The sequence below is a fragment of the Pelobates fuscus genome, chromosome 13, assembly GCF_036172605.1.
Source record: "Pelobates fuscus isolate aPelFus1 chromosome 13, aPelFus1.pri, whole genome shotgun sequence".
Lineage (NCBI taxonomy): Eukaryota > Metazoa > Chordata > Amphibia > Anura > Pelobatidae > Pelobates > Pelobates fuscus.
This window is the reverse complement of record NC_086329.1, coordinates 107,050,057-107,061,446: the sequence shown is the minus strand read 5'-3', so window position 1 is coordinate 107,061,446 and position 11,390 is coordinate 107,050,057. Positions and strand designations below refer to the sequence as shown.

General features: G+C 43.6%; 1 protein-coding gene across 1 annotated transcript; it reads right to left on the bottom strand.

The window, feature by feature from the left end:
- Positions 1–6,046: 6,046 nt before the first annotated feature.
- On the bottom strand, positions 6,047–11,190 carry LOC134582690 (olfactory receptor 5AR1-like). The gene is made up of 2 exons (XM_063439337.1): positions 11,119–11,190; positions 6,047–6,988 (listed from the first exon to the last, which is right to left on the bottom strand). Exons 1-2 carry the CDS (start codon positions 11,149–11,151, stop codon positions 6,047–6,049), a joined length of 975 nt encoding a protein of 324 aa, XP_063295407.1. The 5' UTR covers positions 11,152–11,190.
- Positions 11,191–11,390: the final 200 nt, after the last annotated feature.

The window sequence follows — 11,390 nt, the reverse complement described above, 5'->3', positions numbered from 1 at the left end:
GCACCATTTGGCACCATTTGGCACCATTTGGCACCTTTGGCACCATTTGGCACCATTTGGCACATTTGGCACCATTTGGCACCATCGGCACATCGGCACCTTTGGCAAAATTCGGCACCATCGGCACCATTCGGCACCATCGGCACCATTTGGCACCATTTGGCACCATTTGGCACCTTTGGCAAAATTCGTCACCTTTGGCACCATTCGGCACCATCGGCACCATTTGGCACCATCGGCACCATTTGGCACCATTCGGCACCTTTGGCAAAATTCGGCACCTTTGGCAAAATTCGGCACCTTTGGCAAAATTCGCCACCATTTGGCACCATTTGGCACCATTCGTCACCTTTGGCAAAATTCGTCACCTTTGGCACCATTTGGCACCTGCGGCACCATTTGGCACCTGCGGCACCATTTGGCACCATTTGGCACCATCGGCACTTTTGCCAAAATTCGGCACCTGCGGCACCATTTGTCACCTGCGGCACCATTTGGCACCATTCGGCACCATTTGGCACCATCGGCACATCGGCACCTTTGGCAAAATTCGGCACCTGCGGCAAAATTTGGCACCATTCGGCACCATTTGGCACCATTCGGCACCTTTGGCAAAATTCGGCACCTTTGGCAAAATTCGGCACCTTTGGCAAAATTCGGCACCTGCGGCACCATTCGGCACCTGCGGCACCATTTGGCACCATTCTGCACCATCGGCACCTTTGGCAAAATTCGGCACCTTTGGCAAAATTCGGCACCTGCGGCGCCATTTGGCACCTGCGGCACCATTTGGCACCATTTGGCACCATTTGGCACAATTCGGCACCTTTGGCACAATTCGGCACCATTTGGCACCATTTGGCACCATTTGGCACCTTTGGCACCATTTGGCACCATTTGGCACCTTTGGCAAAATTCGTCACCTTTGGCACCATTCGGCACCATCGGCACCATTTGGCACCATTCGGCACCTGCGGCACCATCGGCATCTTTGGCAAAATTCGGCACCTTTGGCAAAATTCGCCACCATTCGGCACCTGCGGCACCATTTGGCACCATTCGTCACCTTTGGCAAAATTCGTCACCTTTGGCACCATTCGGCACCATTTGGCACCATTCGGCACCTTTGGCACCATTCGGCACCATTGGCACCATTCTGCACCATTGGCACCATTCTGCACCATTGGCACCATTCGGCACCATTGGCACCATTCGGCACCATTCGGCACCATTCGGCACCTTTGGCACCATTCGGCACCATTGGCACCATTCTGCACCATTGGCACCATTCGGCACCATTGGCACCATTCGGCACCATTCGGCACCATTCGGCACCATTCGGCACCATTCGGCACCATTCGGCACCATTCGGCACCATTCGGCACCATTCGGCACCATTTGGCACATTTGGCACATTCGGCACCATTCGGCACCTTTGGCACCATCGGCACCATCGGCACCATTCGGCACCATCGGCACCTTTGGCAAAATTCGGCACCTGCGGCACCATTCGGCACCTGCGGCACCATTCGGCACCTGCTGCACCATTGGCACCATTTGGCACCTTTGGCACCATCGGCACCATCGGCACCATCGGCACCATCGGCACCATCGGCACCATCGGCACCATCGGCACCATTTGGCACCATTCGGCACCTTTGGCACCATTCGGCACCTGCGGCTCCATTTGGCACCATTTGGCACCATTCGGCACCTTTGGCACCATTTGGCACCATTCGTCACCTTTGGCAAAATTCGTCACCTTTGGCACCATTCGGCACCATTCGGCACCTGCGGCACCATTTGGCCCCATTCGGCACCTTTGGCACCATTCGGCAACATTTGGCACCATTCTGCACCATTGGCACCATTCGGCACCATTCGGCACCATTCGGCACCATTTGGCACCATCGGCACCATCGGCAAAATTCGGCACCATTGGCACCATTCGGCACCTTTGGCACCATTCGGCACCTGCGGCTCCATTTGGCACCATTTGGCACCATTTGGCACCATCGGCACTTTTGCCAAAATTCGGCACCTGCGGCACCATTTGTCACCTGCGGCACCATTTGGCACCATTCGGCACCATTTGGCACCATCGGCACATCGGCACCTTTGGCAAAATTCGGCACCTGCGGCACCATTTGGCACCATTTGGCACCATCGGCACATCGGCACCTTTGGCAAAATTCGGCACCTGCGGCACCATTTGGCACCATTTGGCACCATTCGGCACCTTTGGCAAAATTCGGCACCTTTGGCAAAATTCGGCACCATTCGGCACCTGCGGCACCATTCGGCACCATCGGCACCTTTGGCAAAATTCGGCACCTTTGGCAAAATTCACCACCTGCGGCGCCATTTGGCACCTGCGGCACCATTTGGCACCATTTGGCACAATTCGGCACCTTTGGCACCATTCGGCACCTTTGGCACCATTTGGCACCATTTGGCACCTTTGGCAAAATTCGTCACCATCGGCACCATTCGGCACCATCGGCACCATTTGGCACCATTCGGCACCTGCGGCACCATCGGCATCTTTGGCAAAATTCGGCACCTTTGGCAAAATTCGCCACCATTCGGCACCTGCGGCACCATTTGGCACCATTCGGCACATTTGGCAAAATTCTGCACCTTTTGCAAAATTCGGCACCTTTGGCACCATTCGGCACCTTTGGCACCATTCGGCACCTTTGGCACCATTCGGCACCTTTGGCACCATTCGGCACCTGCGGCACCATTCGGCACCATTCGGCACCATTCGGCACCTTTGGCACCATTCGGCACCTTTGGCACCATTCGGCACAATTCGGCACCTTTGGCACCATTCGGCACCTTTGGCACCTTTGGCACCTTTGGCACCATTCGGCACCTTTGGCACCATCGGCACCATCGGCACCATTCGGCACCATCGGCACCTTTGGCAAAATTCGGCACCTGCGGCACCATTCGGCACCTGCTGCACCATTCGGCACCATTTGGCACCTTTGGCACCATTTGGCACATTTGGCACCTTTGGCTCCATTTGGCACCTTTGGCACCATCGGCACCATCGGCACCATCGGCACCATCGGCACCATCGGCACCATCGGCAAAATTCGGCACCTTTGGCACCATTTGGCACCATTCGGCACCTTTGGCACCATTCGGCACCTGCGGCTCCATTTGGCACCATTTGGCACCATTCGGCACCTTTGGCACCATTTGGCACCATTCGTCACCTTTGGCAAAATTCGTCACCTTTGGCACCATTCGGCACCATTCGGCACCTGCGGCACCATTTGGCCCCATTCGGCACCTTTGGCACCATTCGGCAACATTTGGCACCATTCGGCACCATTCGGCACCATTCGGCACCATTGGCACCATCGGCACCATCGGCAAAATTCGGCACCATTGGCACCATTCGGCACCTTTGGCACCATTCGGCACCTGCGGCTCCATTTGGCACCATTTGGCACCATTTGGCACCATCGGCACTTTTGCCAAAATTCGGCACCTGCGGCACCATTTGTCACCTGCGGCACCATTTGGCACCATTCGGCACCATTTGGCACCATCGGCACATCGGCACCTTTGGCAAAATTCGGCACCTGCGGCACCATTTGGCACCATTTGGCACCATTCGGCACCATTCGGCACCTTTGGCAAAATTCGGCACCTTTGGCAAAATTCGGCACCATTCGGCACCTGCGGCACCATTCGGCACCTGCGGCACCATTCGGCACCATCGGCACCTTTGGCAAAATTCGGCACCTTTGGCAAAATTCACCACCTGCGGCGCCATTTGGCACCTGCGGCACCATTTGGCACCATTTGGCACAATTCGGCACCTTTGGCACCATTCGGCACCTTTGGCACCATTTGGCACCATTTGGCACCTTTGGCAAAATTCGTCACCATCGGCACCATTCGGCACCATCGGCACCATTTGGCACCATCGGCACCATTTGGCACCATTCGGCACCTGCGGCACCATCGGCATCTTTGGCAAAATTCGGCACCTTTGGCAAAATTCGGCACCTTTGGCAAAATTCGCCACCATTCGGCACCTGCGGCACCATTTGGCACCATTCGGCACATTTGGCAAAATTCGGCACCTTTTGCAAAATTCGGCACCTTTGGCACCATTCGGCACCTTTGGCACCATTCGGCACCTTTGGCACCATTCGGCACCTTTGGCACCATTCGGCACCATTCGGCACCTGCGGCACCATTCGGCACCTTTGGCACCATTCGGCACCTTTGGCACCATTCGGCACAATTCGGCACCTTTGGCACCATTCGGCACCTTTGGCACCTTTGGCACCTTTGGCACCATTCGGCACCTTTGGCACCATTCGGCACCTGCGGCACCATTCGGCACCTGCTGCACCATTCGGCACCTGCTGCACCATTCGGCACCATTCGGCACCATCGGCAGCTTTGGCACCATTTGGCACCATCGGCACCATCGGCACTTTTGCCAAAATTCGGCACTTGCGGCACCATTTGGCACCATTCGGCACCATTTGGCACCATCGGCACATCGGCACCTTTGGCAAAATTCGGCACCTGCGGCACCATTTATCACCTGCGGCATCATTTGGCACCATTTGGCACCATTCGGCACCATCGGCACCTGCGGCAACATTCGGCACCTGCGGCAACATTCGGCACCTGCGGCAACATTCGGCACCTGCGGCAACATTCGGCACCTGCGGCACCATTTGGCACCTGCGGCACCATTTGGCACCATTCGGCACCATCGGCACCTTTGGCAAAATTCGGCACCTTTTGGCACAATTCGGCACCTGCGGCACCATTTGGCACCTTTGGCACCATTCGGCACCTTTGGCACCATTGTATCTGAATTGCCATTCACTTTCCTGTTCGGTAGTTTCAATTACCCAAACACCGCTTCTAGGCTGTAAGGTTGCCACCAATTGTAGCGGAGCTGCAATATTAAATCCCAAGATCTACGCTGGTATAGAAGGTAATCCAAAGTAAAGCGCTGGAAAAGAAGGCAATATCCCAAATCCCCCAGTAACCGGACGAAACACAGTTCAGGGAGTCAACTGACAATTTTTATTCACGGCTCCAGGAGTTAACTGACAATTTTATTCACGGCTGTTAGCCTATGCATGCTCTCTATTCTAAAACCCACAAATACATTTTTACACCAGATTAACACAGCTATTTCAGACAACCTTTAAATGTTCTGCAATATGACCTAAAGTGGCTAGGTTTGCCACAGCCAGCATGATTACTGACATCCCCCAAACCATCTGTGTACCTCCCTCTTACATTCCCCATACAGGCATTGTGTTTGACACTTTGATACCTGATGCCAATGTGTGAACTGAAACCATGTATAATACCCTATTAGAGTGCAACCATGGAAATAATGCATAGGATTAATGTCAATTCAACTAGAGTGCTTTTTATATTAAATTCACATTACAATTGCACAGGTTAAGTAACATATTCCTGCTATCAAGCACAGTAGAACAAATATTTATTTTCAGTTTGTTTGATTTGGTACATAAGTTAGAGCCAATCCCTCCACCTTATAAAATGCAGTCACTCACAGACTGGGAGACCCTACGCATTTCACACTGAGATATGATAGAGCTCATAGTAGGATAACAAAGAATGTATCATAAGAATGACATGTTTTATCCCAATTCTGGAATCATTCTTTCAAATAAGCCTATGTTTAAAACCATTTAATATCTCTCTCAGTAAAATGTATTTATTTAGCAGTTCTTTTATAGCAATCCTAATGAAATGAAAGATCTGGTAAAAAGAGAACTTTCTTCTATATGCATGATATATTTTAGAAGTTGAAATGACATTGCCGAGTTCATGTTTACGTTAACTTTTAAGTTCAGATATATGGAAGAAGAACTTGTCTTGTATGGCTTTTGGAAAATTCACAGATTGAATGGAATTGACAGATGCATGGAGAGAGAGATAAAGTTATAGATGGAAACCATAGGTTAATGGACAACTTAGATTCAGGGTTTATTGGTACTACAGAAGTTATTCTGGACAATATTTACCCTCCATCATTTTTCTTTCTCAAGGTGCCTTTAACTTCTTTATTCCTAATGCTGTAGATAATGGGATTTAACATGGGAGCCACCACTGTGTAGAGAATGGATAGAACTCTTTCTCTTTCAGGTGAGTAACTAGAGCGCGGACGCATGTATATAACCATTATAGTGACATAGTAGAGCGAGACCACAGTCAGATGAGAAGCACAGGTGGAAAATGCTTTGTGTCTCCCTTTGTTGGTGCGTATTTTTATGATGTTAGAGATAATATTGACATAAGACGTGAGTGTCAACACAAACGAGCAAAGACCAAGTATCCCACAAGATATGTACATTGCTATTTCATTGAACATAGTATCTCTGCAAGACAGTCGTAGGATTGGAGGCATCTCACAGAAATAGTGGTTAAGGTTATTGGACTTGCAAAATGGAAGATGGAAGGTGAGAGACGTATGAGCGATGGAGTTGATAAAGCTCACGGTCCATGATCCAATAGCCAAATATAGGCAGAGCTTTTTATCCATGATTGTATTATATTGTAAAGGTTTACAGATGGCGGCATATCTATCAAAGGCCATGACGGCCAGTATTACGGACTCTGTTGCTCCTAAGCCTAAATTGAAGCACATCTGGACTGCACATCCTACAAAGGAGATACTTTTGTCCTGAGACAATGTGTTTTTTAGTATCTCGGGCACAATGGCAGAGGAGAAACTCATGTCAATAAACGATAAGTTTGTGAGGAAGAAGTACATTGGGGTCTGAAGCTGAGTGTTCATTCTCACCACCGTGATCAGAAGAAGATTTCCAGCCAGAGTAAATGTGTACATCACCAGGAACAGGGCAAACCCAAGAACCTTCAGTTGAGGGATGGTGGTGAGTCCAAGAAGAATAAATTGCTTCACTGTTGTTTGATTGAAATCATCCATAACATTTTTCCTATACTGGAAGATAAAGAATTTTAGAGACTGTACTCAGTGGTATGAAAAAATGATTTATTTATTTATTTATTTTTTGGACGTGATATTATAATCTCTCCATATAACATTATATATATATTAATTAAATTAAATATTTTTGTTTTTTTTTTAATTTAATTTAAATGTTTAAATGGTTGCTCATACATATATAGATTATTGACTTACTAGAAGAATGTGAGTACTAAATAATTTGTTTGTTTTTTAAAAAAATGTTTTGTTTATTTTTTACATTATGGGTTTTTGCAGCCATATATATGTGGAATAACCTCTTGTAATCCATAAACCGTAAGTTTCGTTGCAGTATGAGCTTGATAGTAAGAGCTTGATACCAATAATACAGAGCTACAACAGTGTGGAGACGGACATCAAAATTTAATAAGAGGAATGGACAATTTTATTTACAGAAATATTTATTTGTATATATCAATAAGCAAATATATAATTAGTACAAACAGCTCTCTGTAAAGCTGTTCCATTACCAGGAATGTGCAAAATACAAGATGTCAACCACTGGGACGTAAAGAAATATTAAGACAGAGAAAGAGAGCGATATTGATCCGTGTAAAAGTCATAAAACATCAGAAAATAAGGTGACATTCTGTTATTTAAAAAAATTCTTATTAAAAATAAATATATTTTTAAAATTATATAAACTTTGTGTGGCTGTACCTTTTTTTTTTTTTAATATATGTATATATATATATATTTTTTTTTTTATAAGTGCACCTATTACTTAAAATATATTTGCAGCTGATCCAAAGTATAGCTAGCCAATTTTCATTCAAGTTTATAATAGTAGATAAGATCTTTAGCTCATATTATAGTTCTGATTTTTTTCTATGCACTATCTTAATTTTAATATGTCAAGTCCCGTATATATATATATATAGTGGCTACTTTGTTACAGTTTCTATTTCAGTAAGGCAATTAATGGCACAATCAGAATAATTCTGTAAAGCATGCTTTAAATCTTCCTCATTCGATGTACTTTGGATTTTAATTGTCCTCAGATTAACCTATACAGTATGGGAGCCAATTATTTAACAAACAGGAAGACTGACCCTTAAGGTAGAAGAATAATATTAAAGGGGTAAAGGTCTAGGATTGGGGCTTGACAGAGCTCCCACGTCCCGTCCCCTCACCCGAGAGGTCACCTAGACTGGGAAAATAGAGGGTAACCCAAAAAGATGCATAAATCTCGAATTAAACCTAAAGGGACCACTATCATAGAAAGTGACCACTAGGTTTAGAGCCCAGTCCAATCTAAAAAGGTCTTAGAAAAATATCAAAAGCTGTATTAATAACTCTTAAAATACAGAGGTAAAGCACATAGAAATGTAGCCTAATAAAAAGAGGCAGAAAAAATAGGAGAGGTACTATATGCCTAAGAAATAATAGTACACAGTACCACAGCTGATCAAAAGGATATAAATGTAGCAAAATAGGACCAAACAGCAAAAAACACTAGCTACCTGAACCTACCTAGATGCTGTTTTTAGATTGGACTGGGATCTAAACCTAGTGGTCACTTTCTATGACAGTGGTCCATTTAGGTTTAATTCTAGATTTATGATCCATAAGGTAACATGCTAAAGAACAAAAAAACGGAGTCCAGAGATAAAGGAACAAAAAAACAAATACTGTCTAAAAAAAAAAGCAAAAAAGCAAAAACCTTTATTTAAAAAGAAAACCAAACGATAGAATTATTAACAGAAGTGTGCAGTAGAAAACAATAATTTAATCAAACGCAAAACTGCAGCAGCTCTGCGAACAGAAACATGTTGATACATTTGCTCTTCTATGAAAAAATCTGACTTCTGATAATTAAATTATTCGAAACATTCAGACCAAATGAACATTTTTTTTTTTTTCCCCCCAGCGCTGCGATTTTGTTCCAAATCTTTGGCAATGGGTCATGAACTTGCTACAATTAACTATTACCTGAGCAAACCCCTCTTTAATTTCAAGCATTCCGGTTTAATTGCTAATCCCTAAGACATGAAATCTGCACTTGGTAAAAGAACACACAGTGGTGAAACATTCCGTATTAATTATCCTTGAAGAATTAAACAATTAACTGATTTGTGTGGCTGAAAACTCTGCCATAAATATTGAAATGAAAATCTCATATTATCTATTCCATAGTAGAAATATACCAGCTTTGTATACAGTTTTACACATCTTTACTGATAACCAAATCTGGATTTATATTAAAATGTACCAATAAAAAAATGAATTCTACAAGTGGAGGAGAGAGAGATAAACAGGCTATTTTGGGCAGATAATTCCGAATATTTAAACCTGTTGCAGACAAAGCATACAAATGTATAGTTATAGAATACCTGGCCTTAAATAGGGCAAAGCTAAATGACAAAACTCTGACTTTGTTTGGACAGTGGTCATTGTAGCTTGGCGTTCTTGAATCTAAAAATGTTTCTTTTGTGAACCATAACTTTGTCAATTCATTGTACCAGCACCTCAAATTATCATAATTCATTAATAGATATTCTCATATCACTTCTAATCAAATCTGTGTCTTTCTACGCAGACCGGTAAATGATGTCCCTATAAATAAATCAATTGCCCTTTTAGTTACGACCGAAAACGTCCTGTAAGGATTAAAATTGAAAGCTCGTATCTTTGATATTGCGTTTTGGAAGTGTAAGTATTTATGTATTTAGATTATTATTTTTGCCTTGGTTTTAATCCAGGAAATTAAGACTCTATAGCCATTCATTAGCGAAGTCATATCTTCTATTTACACGCTTTAACAAATAAAATAAACGACGCGTAACACGTATTAGATGACATTTTCGAATTACAGGTATTTTTCTACTTCCCTGCGTTGTATCTTGTATAACACAAAGGACCTTTCCTTTGTTGGTCTATGTGCACCTTGTATATAAAAAATGCAAGAGCAATTAAATGAACAAGGCTAATTCTACTAATGTTCAGTCTCACTGGAGTCCTTGCTTGATCATTCAAAGGAAATTCAGTGCCACTGCTAACACGTAGATTTTCTGAATGCATGATTACATTTCATGAAATCACAAAAAAATAACACTTTTGCCATCTTTTGTTATCTTACTTTATATCCGACTTGACTAACATTGGCCAGTAGAATATTGAAATTTTCTACAGACAATGAAAACAGATGTTGGAGGTGAGGTGACCATAAAGGTGATTACCGCCACATATGGTGGGACTGTTTTCCCATCAAATTGTTTTGGAATATGAACGAGAGTCAGATTTCAAAATTAACCTACACTCCCTTTTCTTTTGGTCCAGAGCTAGCGCTATTACAGCTTAATGTGAAACAAATGTTTGGTGTCTGTACCCCTTTAGTAACGCATATATTAATGGCTGCAAAAATGGAAAGTATCTATTACACCAATATGGCTCACGTTCAAGGAGCAAATTAAATATCAATTAAAAATGGAAATGGGCTTGAGGAGAGATTCTCAAGACACAGTAAATACATGGCTAACTCAAATAGAATATGTCTAGGGAGTGTTTATTGCATTTTAAGATATTCTCCTAGATGAAGGAAAATATAGGTGGTTTTATAGTAATCCAATGACCAGTTATGGAAAGACCATATACGTTCTCCACAGGTTTCGTAATGGGGAAAAGCCCAAGTCCACAAAAATAAATAGATAAGGATTGGCCATTGTGTATTGTGTAATGTTATATATGTCTTATGTTAGTCTGTCTATTGTCTGTATGCATAGCAAGAATACTGATAGGAACGTTCAATGCTAAAGTTGGATGCTATGAACTCTTTATTGTTTATAAAATAACACATTTGTAGGAATTGTTATGTATAGTGCAATGCTCTTGTGTCAATATGTTGATATGAACAAATATAGAAAATAGAAAAATATATATATATATATATAAAAAAAAAACATTGACCAACTCTGTTTACTTTATATTTTAACAAAAACGTTTTCTTGACATTACCGGTTACCTCTGTAATCTTTATTGGTAGTTCTGGTCCTCCATATGATGTCCATGCAAGCCTGCATGTATAACCCTGCATTGCTAAAATAAAGAATGTCAAAAAAATGAAATAAGATGTTTGAAAAACTTACCCAGAGAAATGTATTCCCAGCAAACACATTCATACAAATTTACCGAGTACAGCTTTGATAAACGTCACTTTTTATTTTCCTAACTGATATACTGTTGGTATCTAAGCACGCACGGTTCTAGTAAATTCTCCCCTGTCCACTGTCTGACATGATGGGGTTGATGAGATGTGCATGGTGAATGTGACAATCAGTGTATGATGTGAGGCTTTATATCTGGTAATAGATTCATGTTTATTATTCCCAACCGAACAAAGGTTGAGTAGAATAGATTA

Coding starts and splice junctions, on each gene's coding strand:
- LOC134582690 (XM_063439337.1), bottom strand. CDS start 11,151: ATGAATGTGTTTGCTGGGAATACATTTCTCTGG. Junction 6,989..11,118: donor CTGGGAATACATTTCTCTGG/GTAAGTTTTTCA, acceptor TTTATCTTCCAG/TATAGGAAAAATGTTATGGA.